The sequence below is a fragment of the Physeter macrocephalus genome, chromosome 1 (assembly GCF_002837175.3).
Source record: "Physeter macrocephalus isolate SW-GA chromosome 1, ASM283717v5, whole genome shotgun sequence".
Taxonomy (NCBI): Eukaryota; Metazoa; Chordata; class Mammalia; order Artiodactyla; family Physeteridae; genus Physeter; species Physeter macrocephalus.
This window is the reverse complement of record NC_041214.2, coordinates 93,448,579-93,461,621: the sequence shown is the minus strand read 5'-3', so window position 1 is coordinate 93,461,621 and position 13,043 is coordinate 93,448,579. Positions and strand designations below refer to the sequence as shown.

Sequence of the window (13,043 nt, the reverse complement as noted above, 5' to 3'; positions counted from 1 at the left end):
TCTATATTTCAGTTTTGTGCCAGCACCATACTGTTGTGATGACTGTAGCTTTGTAGTGTAGTCTGAAGTCAAGGGAGCTGATTCCTCCAGTTCCGTTTTTCTTTCTCAAGTTTGCTTTGGTTATTTGGGCTCTTTTGTGTCTCCATACAAATTTTAAGATTTTTTGTTCCAGTTCTGTAAAAAATGTCACTGGTAATTTGATAGGGATTGCATTGAATATGTTCATTGCCTTGGGTAGTGTAGTTATTTTCACAATGTTGACTCTTCCAATCCAAGAACATGGATATCTTTCCATCTGTGTCATCTTCGATTTCTTTCATCAGCATCTTATAGTTTTCAGTGTACAGGTCTTTTGCCTCCTTAGGTAAGTTTATTCCTAGGTATTTTATTCTTTTTTATGCAGTGGTAAATGGGAGTGTTTCCTTAATTTCTCTATCTGATATTTTATTGTTACTTTATAAAAATGCAACAGATTTCTGTGTATTAATTTTGTATCCTGCAACTTTACAGAATTCATTGATGAGCTCTAGTAGTTTTTTGGTAGCTACTTTGGGATTTTCTATGTATAGGATCATGTCATCTGCAAACAGTGACAGTTTTACTTCTTTTCCAATTTGGATTCCTTTTATTTTTCTTCTCTGATTGCCATGGCTAGGACTTCTAAAACTATGTTGAATAAAGGTGGTAAGAGTGGACATCCTTCTCTTGTTCCTGAACTTAGGTAAAATGCTTATAGCTTTTTGCCTTTGACTGTGATGTTAGCTGCAGTTTTGTCATATATGGCCTTTATTATGTTGAGATATGTTCCTCAGTGCCCACTTTCTGGAGAGTTTTTATCATGAATCATAAAAGATTTTGTTAAAATCTTTTTCTGCATCTATTGAGATGATCATATGGTTTTTATTCTTTAATTTGTTGATGTGGTGTATCACACTAATGGCTTTGCAGATATTGAAAAACCCTTGCATCTCTGGGATAAATCTCACTTGATCATGGCGTATGATCCTTTTAATGTATTGTTAGATTCAGCTGTGAAGCCATATGGTCCTGGTCTTTTGTTTGCTAGGAGTTTTTAAATCACAGTTTCAATTTCAGTACTTGTGATCGGTCTGTTCATATTTTCTATTTCTTCCTGGTTCAGTCTTGGAAGGTTGTGGCTTTCTAAGAATTTGTTCATTTCTTCTAGGTTGTCCATTTTGTTGGCATATAGTTGCTTGTAGTAGTCTCTTAGGATGCTTTGTATTTCTGTGGTGTCCATTTTAACTTCTTTTTCATTTCTCATTTTATTGATTTGAGCCCTCTCCCTTTTTATCTTCATGAATTTGGCTAAAGGTTTATCAATTTTGTTTATCTTCTCGAAGAACCAGCTTTTAGTTTCATTGATCTTTTCTGTTGTTTTCTTTGTCTCTATTTCATTTATTTCTCCTCTGATCCTTATGATTTCTTTTCTTCTACTAACTTTGGGTTTTGTTTGTTCTTCTTTCTCTAGTTGGTTCTGGTGTAAGGTTAGGTTGTTCATTTGAGATTTTCCTTGTTTCCTTAGGTAAGATTGTATTGCTGTAAACTTCCCTCTTAGAACTGCTTTTGTTGTGTCCCATAGGTTTTGGATCCTCATGCTTTCATTTTCATTTGTCTCTAGGTATATTTTTTGATTTCTTCTTTGATTTCTTCAGTGATCCATTGGTTTTTCAGTAGCATATTCAGCCTCCACGTGCTTTGTTTTTTACAATTTTTTAAAATTGTAGTTGATATTTAATCTCATAGCATTGTGGTCAGTAAAAATGCTTGGTATGATTTCAGTTTTCTTAAATTTTCCAAGGCTTGCTTTGTGGCCCAGCATGTGATCTATCCTGAACAACGTTCCATGTGCATTCGAAAAGAATGTGTATTCTGCTGCTTTTGGATGGAATGCTCTATAACTATCAGTTAAGTCCATCTGGTCTAACATGTCATTTAAGGCCTTTGTTTCCTTATTGGTTTTCTTTCTGGATGATCTGTCCATTGATAAAAGTGGGGTGTTAAAGTCCCCCACTATTATTGTGTTACTGTTGATTTCTCCTTTTATGGCTGTTAGCATTTGCCTTATATATTGAGGTGCTCCTATGTTGGGTGCATATATATTTTCCACTGTTATATCCTCTTCCTGGATTGATCCCTTGATTTTTATGTAGTGTCCTTCTTTTTCTCTTGTTTCAGTCTTTATTTTAATGTCTTTTTGTCTTATATGAGTGTTGCTACTCTGGCTTTCTTTTGATTTCCATTTTTATGGAATACCTTTCCATCCCCTCACTTTCAGTCTGTATGTGTCCCTAGATCTGAAGTTTGTCTCTTGTAGACAGCATATATACAGGTCCTGTGTTTGTATCCATTCAGCAAGTATATGTCTTTTGATTGGAGCATTTAATCCATTTACGTTTAAGGTAATTACTTATATGTATGTTCTTATTGCCATTTTGTTAATTGTTTAGGATTTGCTTTTGTAGGTCTTTTTTCTTCCCTTACTCTTTTGTTCTCTTCTATTGTGATTTGATGACTAACTTTAACATTGTGTTTGGGTTTCTTTTTCTTTTGTGTGTGTGTATCTATTGTAGATTTTTTGGTTTGGGGTTACCATGAGGTGTTTTTGTTTTTTGTTTTTACCATGAGGTTTTGATATCAGTCTATATAGAAACAATATTGTTTTACGTTGCTGGTCTTTTGATTTCAAATGCATTTTCAATATCTTGCATTTGTGCTCTCCTCTTCTCACAAATGCTGGTTTTGATATCATATTTGTTTATGGATGATTTGCTACCTTTACTGTGTGTTTTTCTTTACCAGAGAGGTTTTCCATTTGTAATTTTTTTGTGTCTCGTTTTGGTCTCTTCTTTTCCCTATAGAGAATTTCCTTAAGCATCTGTTGCAGAGCTGTTCTGGTGGTGCTGAATTCTCTTAGCTTTTGCTTTTCTATAAAGCTTTCATTTCTCTGTCGAATCTGAATGAGAGCCTTGCTGGGTAGAGTATTCTGGGTTGTAGGTTCTTTCCTTTCATCACTTTAAATATATCGTGCCACTCCCCTCTGGCCTGCAGAGCGTCTCCTGAGAAACAGCTGACAACCTTGTGGGGATTCCTTGTAAGTTATTCGTTGCTTTTCCCTTGTTGCTTTTAATATTTTTTCTTTGTCTTTAATTTTTGTAATTTGATTACTTTGTGTCTCGGCATGTTCTTCCTTGGGTTTATCCTGCCTGTGACTCACTGCGCTTCTTGGGCTTGGGTGACTGTTTCCTTTCGCATGTCAGGGAAGTTTTCATCTGTTATCTCTTTAAATATTTTCTGAGGGCCTTTTTCTCTCTCTTCTCCCTCTGGGACCCCTATAATGCAAATGTTGGTGCATTTTATGTTGTCCCAGAAGTCTCTTAGACTGTCCTTGTTTCTTTTCATTCTTTTTTCTTTATTCTGTTCTGCAGCAGTGATTTCCACCACTCTGTCTTCCAGTTCACTTATCTGTTCTGCTTCAGTTATTCTGTTATTGATTCCTTCTAGTGTATATTTCATTTCAGCTATTGTGTTGTTCATCTCTGTTTGTTCTTTAGTTCTTTTAGATCTTTTCAAAACATTTCTTGTGTCTTCTCAATCTGTGCCTCTACTCTCTTTCTGAGATCTTGGATCATCTTTACTGTTATTATAGTGAATCCTTTTTTGGGTAGATTGCCTATCTCCACCTTGCTTTGTTGTTGTTCTGGGGTTTTATCTTGTTTCTTCATCTGGGACTTATTCCTCTGCCATATATCATTTTGTCTAACTTTCTGTGATTGTGGTTTCCTTTACATTGGCTGCAGGGCTGTAGTTTTTCTTTCTTCTGCTGTCTGCTCCCTGGTGGATGAGGCTGTCTAAGAGGCTTGTGCAGGACACTTGTTCTTGCCCACTGGTGGGTGGAGCTGTGTCCTGTCCCTCTGGTGGGTAGGGCTGTGCCAAGAGGTGTGTCTAGAGGGCTGTGGGTTCAGGAGGACTTTATGCACCCTGTCTGCTGATGGGTGGAGCTGTTTTCCCATCTTGTTGGTTGTTTGGCCTGAGGCATCCCAGCACAGGAGCCTGCAGGCTGTAAGGTGGGGCCAGTTGTTAAGAAAATGACAGTCTCCAGGAGGACTCACACCAATGAGTATTCTCAAGAACTGCCGCCGCCAGTGTCTTTGTCCCTGTAATGAGCACAGTCTTCTCCCACCTCCACAGGAGACCCTCCAATACCAGCAGATAGCTCTGGCACAGTCTTTTATGAGATCACTGCTTTTTCCATGCATTCTGATGCACACGATACCTTCCGTGCACCCTCCAAGAGTGGTGTTTGTGTTTCCCCCAGTCCTGGAATTCCTGTGATCCAGCCCTGGTGGCCTTCAATGCCAGATTCTCTGGGGGCTTCTCCTCCCATTGCCACCATTGCCAGACCCCCAGGCTGGGGAGCCTGATGTGGGGCTCAGAACTTTCACTTCTGTGGTATAATTATTTTCCAGTTTGTAGGTCGCCCACCTGGTGGGTATGGGATTTGATTTTATAGCATTTGCACCACTCTTTCTGTCTCATTGTGACTTCTTCTTTGTCTTTGGATATAGGGGATTTTTTTGGTAGGTTCCAGCTTTTTTTGTTTATTTTCTTTTGTTTTTTGTCAATAGTTGTTTAACAGTTAGTTGTGATTTTGGTGTTTTCATAAGAGCAGTGAGCTCATGTCCCTCTACTCCACCATCTTGTCTCCGTCCTTTGTAATTTTCTTTCTTTCTTTCTTTCTTTTTTTTTTTTTTGCAGTGTATTTGGTTTAGGTATTAGGATAACAATAACCTCATTAGAGTGAATTTGGAAGTGTTCCCTCTTCTTGACTATTTTGGAATAGTTTGTGAAGGACAGGTATTGATATTAATTCTTCTTTTTATGTTTGGTAGAATTTCCTGGTGAAGTGGTTTGGTCCTGGAGTCTTGCTTGCTGGGAGCTTTTAAAAATTATAAATTCAATTTCACTACTAGTGATAGTTTGTTCAGATTGTCTGTCTCTTCCTGAATCAGTCTTGGAAGATTATGGTTCTAAGAATTTATTTATTTTATCTAGGTTGTTCAATTTATTGGCATATAATTGTTTGTATATTCTCTTATTTTTTTTGTACCTTTGTGATAGCAATTATAAATTCTCTTATTTCTTATGTTGTTAATTTGGATCTTTTTTTTTCTTGATAAGCCTAGCTATAAACTTATCAATTTTGTTTATCTTTTCAAAAAATCAGTTCTTGGTTTTATTGATTTTCTGGGTTTTTTGTGAGGGGGTCACTATTTTATTTATTTCCTTTCTGATCTTTATTATTTCCTTCCTTTTCCTGACTTTGAGCTTTGTTTGTTCCTTTATTTTTTTAAATTCTTTCAGATGGTAGGTTAGGTTGTTCATTTGAGATTTTTCTGATTTCTTGATGAAGGCCTATATCACTGTAAACGTCCCTTTTTTTGTTTTGTTTTGTTTTTTTTGTTTTTTTTTTTTTGTTTTGCTGTTCGCGGGCCTCTCACTGTTGTGGCCTCTCCTGTTGCGGAGCACAGGCTCCGGACGTGCAGGCTCAGCGGCCATGGCTCACGGGCCCAGCTGCTCCGCGGCACGTGGGATCTTCCTGGACCGGGTCACGAACCTGTATCCCCTGTATTGGCAGGCGGACTCCCAACCACTGCGCCACCAGGGAAGCCCCAAACTTCCCTCTTAAAACGGTTTTTGTGTGTGTGTGTGTCCCATAGATTTTGGAAAGTTGCATTTTTAGTTTTATTTGTCTTGAGGTATTTTACGATTTCTTCATTGATCTGTTGGCTTTTTAGTTGCATGTTGTTTAGTCTCCATTTTTTTTTTTACTCATTTTTTTTTCTGTTATTGATTTCTAGTTTTGTATTAGTTTCTAGTTTGTTTGTTTTTTTTTCAGAAAAAATGCTTGATGTCTTTTTATCCTTTTAAATTTGTTTAAACATGTTTTGTGGCATAGCATGTAATATGTCCTGGACAACATTCCATGCACCCTTGAAAAGAATGTGTAGTCTGCTGTTTGGTGATGTAGAGTCCTTTAGATACCTATTAAGTCCAGTTGGTCTAATGTGTCATTTAAGACTACTGTTTCTTAATTTTTTTTCTGTATAATCTGTTTATTGATGTAAGGGGATGTTAAAGTATCCTACTATTATTGTATTATTGTTAATTTCTCCCTTTATATCTGTTAAAATTTGCTTCATTTACTTATGTGCTCCTGTATTAGCTGTATATATGCTAACGTGTGTTATATCCTCTACTTGTATTGATCCCTTTATCATTATATGATGCCCTTCTTTTTCTTTTGTAGTTGATTTTGTCTGATGAGAGTATTGCTACTCCATCTTTCCTGTCGTTTGCATGAAATATCATTTTCTATTCCCTCGCTTTTAGTCTGGGTGCCTTTAGCTTTGAAGTGAGTCTCTTATAGCTAGGATATAGATGTGTCCTGGGTTTTTTTTTAATACAATCAGCACCTTATATCTTTTGATTTGAGCATTTAATCCATTGACATATAAAGAGAGCATTGATTGGTATGTACTTATTTCCATTTTGTTACTGTTTTTTTGTTACTTGTTTGTTGTTGTTTTTGTTCTTCTCTGTTATTTTCTTCTTATTTTAATTTCTTCCCCTGTGGTTTGATGGTTTTGTGTGTGTGTGTGTGGGGGGGTATGCTTGTGTTCCTTTCTCTCTAGTTTTTGTGTACCTATTGCCTATTGTATGGTTTTGATTTGTGGTTAACATGGAGTTTATATATGTTGACCTATAACTATGTCTACTTCTTCCAAAGCAGTAGTCATTTAAGTTTAAACACATTCTAAAAGATCTACATTTTTTACTCCCCTCCCCCATGTTTTTTGTTTTTGATGTCATATTTTACTTCTTCATATTTATCCCTTAACTGTTTATTGTAGTTATAGTTGATTTTACAATTTTTGTCTTTTAATCTTCACATTAGCTTATTTAAGTGGTTGATCTACAGTCTTTACTATATATTTGCCTTTACTAGTGGGATTTTTCCTTTCCTATAAATTCTTACTTCTTTTAGCCATTTCTTTTCCGTTTAGGGAAGATGCTTTAACATTTCTTTTAGAGTCAATTTAATTAGTATTGATGAACTCTTTTAGTTTTTGCTTGTCTGAGAAATTTTTTTCTTTCCTTCATTTATGAATGATAATCTTGTGGGACAGAGTATCCCAGGTTGTAGGTTTCCCCTTTCAGCACTTTAAATATATCATGCCACTCCCTTCTGGCCTGCAAAATCTGTAGAATAATCAGCTGATAGCCTTATGGGCATTCCCTTGTGACTCTGTTTTTCATTTGCTGCCTTTAGAATTCTCTCTTTATCTTTAACTTTTTCCATTTTAATTATGATATCTCTTGGTGTGGGTCTCTTCAGTTCATTTTGTTTGGGACCCTCCTCTGTGTTTCCTATATCTGGATGTCTGTTTCCTTCTTTGGGCTTGAAAATTTTTTAGCCATAATTTCATCAAACACATTTTCAACCCCTTTCTCTGTCACTCCTTGAACCCCTATAATGCAAATGTTAGTATGCTTGATGTTGCCTCAGTGATCCCTTAAACTCTCCTTGCCTTTTAAAATTTATTTTTCTTTTTGCTGTTATGATTGGGTGATTTCCATTATTCTATCTTACAGATTGCTTATGCATTCTTCTTCATCACCTAGTCTGCTGTTAAATCCTTCTAGTATGTTTTTCATTCCAGTTATTATATTCTTTTTCTCTGACTGGTTCTTTTTTATATTTTCTAGTTCCTTGTTAAAATTCTCAGTGTGTTCATCTATTCTCTTCCCACGTTCAGTTAGCATTCTTATTACTAATGCTTTGAACTCTTTATCTGGCAAATTATTTATCTGTTTCATTTGTTGTTTTTTCAGGGCTTTGTTTCTTGTTCTTTTGCTTGAAACAAATTCCTTTGTCTTCTCATTTTGCTTAACTTTCTTTGTCTTTACAAAACTGGGTGAAACATTGACCTATTTCAGTCTTGCAGGGGTGTCCTGTGTGACAGCATCCCCATGCAGTCTTCACATGCTCAGTGGCTTTCTTGGGATTGCTAATCTGAAGTGAGCACAGGTCACATCTTCCCTTTGGGTATGCTGGCAGCTACCACCTTGCCGGGAGGCAGGGGTGGAGGTGGAGGGGCTAGAGCCAGAGCCAGGTGTGAGCCTGGGTTTCTTCTATGCTCAGTGGCTGTCACCACCCTATGGGAGTGGGTTTGGGGCCCAAGATGCTGGAGCTGAAGTCCCATGTGTCGATTGGAGCTGGTTCCATTCCCTGTAAGTGTGCACTCTCTCCTGCCCCCGGTGTTGGCACCTCCACCCCAGTGGAAGGGAACATAAGAGGAAGAGAGGCTTGAGCAGCCCCCAGTGGGGCTGGGGTATGCTCTGGTATGGTCCCAGCAAGCCAGTCGGAGCCCCAGGCCATTTCTGATCTGCTGCCTTCATGTGTTCACCAGAAACATCCTCCCTTGACCTGTTTAGAAGCAGGGCCTGGCCCTAGCTGGCTCTGCTTCCTCCACGTGTGTGTACCTTCAGCCTAGCGGAGAGCAGTTCTGGAGCAAGAGGAGCTGGAGCAACTGCCTGCTGTGAGCCAGGGTGCCTACTGGGTTGGTTCCCATACAGGAGTCAGAGCCCCAGGCTGCTCCCAAACTGCTTCCTCCCCACACACCAGCAATGGCCGCCCTCACCCTGTTCAGATTCAGGGCTGGTAGCACACCAGCTCCATCACCTTCAAGTATGTTATTCCTTAGCAGTGGCAGCCTTTGCCCTAGTGGAGAGATGTGCTGGAGCAAGAGGGGCTGCAGCAGTCTCCAGGTGCAGACTGGGGTGCACTGGGGCAGTAGTGGGAAACTGGCCAGAACCCTGGGGCGTTTTCAGCCTACTTTCTCCACCTTGTTCCTGGGAGTAAGCAAGCATGCGTGAGTGGAGTCTCAGTTTCTTTCAACTCTCTGGTATATCCCACTGGTTTTTAAACCTGCTCAGGGGACTCATCTACCTGATGTCCAACCCAATGGCTGGGGTGCCCAATATGTAGTTAAAACCCCTCAGTCCCCAGGGAGGATCTCCCAACCTGTGATACCGCCTTCCTCTTCTCTGTTTCCTGCTACAAGAACTGGTCCCAGCCTGATCCCCTCTCCTCCCTTCCTACCCAGCTCCACGTGGGTCTTTCTTTATAGCCTTGGTTGTAAAAGAGCCTTTCTGCCAGTCTCTAGTTTGTTTTCAGCTAGAGTTGCCCCACGCATAGATCTGTTTTTGATGCATTCATTGGGGGAGGTGAGACCAATGTCCTACTCCACCATCGTGATCTCTTCATTTCTTTCTTAAATGCATTTTGTTCGTGAATTGTTTTCCTGATTTTGCTCAGTTGTATATCTGTGTTTTCTTGCATTTCATACAGTTTAAGATGATGATTTTACATTCTTTGTCAGGGAAATCATAAATTTCCATTTCTTTGGGGTCAGTTGCTGGAGCTCTCTTACTTTCCTTTGGTGGTGTCATATTTGCATAATTCTTTGTTGTCTATATAGCCTTACATTAGTGTCTGTGCATTTGTGAAGCAAACACCTCTTCCAGTCTTTACAGACTGGTTTCAGAAGATAAAGACCTTCTGTTTGTTTCCAGAGCTGATAGGATTACTTCCATAATTGCAGTTGTGCTGCATTGGAGCCACTTGTGAGGCTTTTGCTTGTTCTGCAGTAGCATCTATGTTTTGTGGGCTTGATACTGGGTCTTATGCTGGTGTGGATCCCTTCCAGTCCCCAGGTAGATATGACTACCTGCAGTACCTTGTTCAGTAGTGTGGGACTGGGACAGGGGTCTGCTTTAGGGTCCATGTATGGGTCCCCAGATAGCAAGCCTATTACCAGGTAAATGGTGGGTGTGGCTCCTGCCAGATCTTGGGTGGACTGCTGCCTGGTCACTGGATGGGTCCCTGGATGGACAGGACTGACCCTGGACTGTGGCTGAGAGGTGCTGGAACTGAGCCTCAATGCTGTTTCAGATTCCCCAGCCAAGATTTGCTCTGCAGTCATGGATGGGTATGTCTTCCTCCAGATCACTGGATGGGCTGAATTGGTCCCTGACTGTGGCCAGAGGGGCTGGAGTTGAGTATAGGGCCCTTTCAGGATCTCTTGGAGTGCAGTTATGTCTTCTGACAGGTCCCTGTGCCAGGACTGCTTGTGGATTGTGGTTGGGAGTATTAGGCCCTTTCAGGATCTCTGGCAGTGCAGACAGGAGTGTGTCCTGTTGGGTGCCTGTGGCAGCAGAACTGTTCACAGCCTGCAGTTGGGAGAGGCTAGGACTCAGTGTAGGGCCCTTTCAGATCTCCAAGGTTGCAGCCAGGGGTGTTTCCTACTGAGACCTTGGACCCTCAGGACTGCTGTAGACTGGCAGACTGTAGTTATGAGGAAGCTGGAGTCACATACAGGGCCTTTTCAGGAACTCCAGGGGGCAGAGACAGGAGTGTCTCCTGCCTGGTCTTTGTGCAAGCAGAAATTCTAGAAGACTCTGGCAGTGAGGGAGCTTGAGCTGAGTATAAACCCCTTTTAGGATCTTAGAGGGTACAGACAAGCGTGTTTCCTATAGGGTTCCTTTGCCAGCATGATTGTTCCTAGACTGTGGCTGGGACTTGCTGGAGCCCTGTTACAGGCCGTTTCAGAATCCATAGTCTGATGGAGTGTACCTTACTTCCAGGGGCTTACCTTCAGGGGTTCCCACACCGCAGCCTAGTGAGGCTGGAGCTGGTTCAAAGGTCACTTCCTGTTCTATAGCCAGGAACAAGTTCTTTAAGTTCTTTATTATGCCTATTACCTGATACATGAATGAGTGTGACTCCTTTGGGTCCCTTGAAATGTGGCATATGCTGGTGACAGACCCAGAGCCAGATGGAGCTGTAGCTAAGTTCTCAGGGGTACAGAGCTATTTCTGTTTCTATAGCTGAGACCACAGTCAGTGAGTCAGCTGCCTAAGTACAAGCCTGGCTTCTCAAAATGGCTCTCTTCATTGTTGGATTGCACCAGGGTTTCACAATCTCCAACCTGGATTCTGAAGCTCCTGTGAAGGCACTTTTGTCTGTGAGTGTAGATGCAAAATTATTGTTCTTGAGGGGGGTTGATTATGTATGAGGGACATTTTATCCGGCCATTTTGCTGACAAACAGTGCTATATAATGTAATTTCCATCAACTAAGACCGAGATTTTTCAACTCTTTATTTACAAAAATAAAGATAACTAGTAAGCCAAATGTCAGTTGGTAAGTAAGTTAGTTTTTTCTTTACACATTAATATTAATGCTAATTAAAATGTTAGAATCCTTGACTTTTATTATTTTAGACTTGGGAGACCTGGCGTTGATTGTTATTGTCAACATGAAAGTGGTGCAGCTGTTCTGCAGCTCCAATTCTTGATCAATGAGGTAAGGATTTTCTTAGATATTTCTATCTCACACACACAAACACACACACATTGTGTAATCTTTTTAATATTTTTCTACATGCTTAAAGATATATACGTATGCAATATTGTGTTTGGTCACATTTTTCATAAAAGACCGTACTCCTGTATTTGTCAGTTTATTAAATTTTAAAGGAAAAATTTTGTATGTACCAGAAGATCCTGTTATTGTGATTGCGTAGTATAATTTATAGATTGTTTAAATGGTTTTTAAAAAATTACTAAAATCCTTTGATTGCTACACTGACCATTAAACTCTCCCTCTACACACTCTTCTCCCACCAATTTGTTTTCTAATCCAGCATTAATTTTCATGTTTTGTCTTTGTCTTCCATTAAATAATCTTTTCAGTTATTTACTTTGGGCTTCTTTGTCTGTATATATCTCCATATTCATTTGTTGGTATACATATGCATAGCTTTATAACAATTGGCTGCCTACCCTACTCCTATTTTTATAGACCTATGGTGATGAGGAACTCCCTAAAGACAAAGTTTGTAAAGCTCAGAAAGTTTGCAGATCTTCCAGTAGTTGAAGGCTACTTAAGGCCTTCTTGACTCATATTTTTACAATGGATCCTTGAGTCTTTTGAACTCTTTTATGTTAAGTGATCCAGTCAGTGCAAAAATGTTTTCAGAGTTTATGCCATACCAAATTTGGGCATTTAGGAGATTGAACTTAGTGTGTCGAAAGAAAAAAAAAAGAGGTATCACTGGTTGTTTCTTGTGGCATGAATGATGATCTTTTATTCAGTATCTCTATATATTTGCATATATATATTCTAAGAACTTTTACTCATAAACATGGGTGAAATGTTTCATATAACTTTATACCAGAGATACCTGAGGCATGAAAAATTTGTGATATTGGGAAATGTCCACTTTTTACCTCTCTTAGCTCAAAAATCTTTCTCAGAAGGCTGTGAGATTGTCCTTGTTGACCAGCCTAGCATATTTCATGTTATAGGCATACTTACTGTGGGGTACCAAAATGAGAGAGGGAAATAAGGAAGAGCAGGGGAAACATTAAAAAAATATTTTATCGTAATAACTAGTCTTTAGTATCTAGACTGACAACCCTTTTGAAGTCTCAGTGTTACTCTATAGCTCCTAGTTGCCTTCTGCATGGATGTTTACTGGCAGGTATAAATTGTTTCCAGGTGATTTTCTCTGTGTACTGTCCTCTGAGAATTGTCTTCAAGGCCATAAGTTTGCCTCTGTGCTGTTACATAACTAAGAAGAAATAAAGGCAAGCCTTCAACATCTTTCCAGTGTTTACATTGTCTATCCTAAACTGCTCACCTTGATCTGCCTTATACTCAACTTCTGTACCTTTTTCCAAACTTCCCAGCTTCTGACCTCTTGACCTGTGTTTTTATTCAGTTTTTAATCTCTTCACAGATCTTCATTAGTAGTGCTTCTTACGGATTTGCTTTTGTAAATGACCCCTAGACACCCTGCCGATGTGCTTACTTTCATGTGTCTTATATTTCTTTTGGTGCTGTTCAGTAGTTCTGTTCACTTCCCTCAAATGCTAAGTTATCTCCTAGTTTTATC

General features: G+C 39.5%; 1 protein-coding gene across 1 annotated transcript in view; it reads left to right on the top strand.

Moving 5' to 3' along the window:
- STXBP5L (syntaxin binding protein 5L) overlaps positions 1 to 13,043 on the top strand; it is a 387,732-nt gene that overhangs the window by 77,729 nt on the left and 296,960 nt on the right. Inside the window, exon 4 of the mRNA XM_024120465.2 lies at positions 11,368 to 11,449. Within this exon, the coding sequence (XP_023976233.1) occupies positions 11,368 to 11,449 (82 nt within the window). The remainder of the gene's footprint in view (positions 1 to 11,367; positions 11,450 to 13,043) is intronic.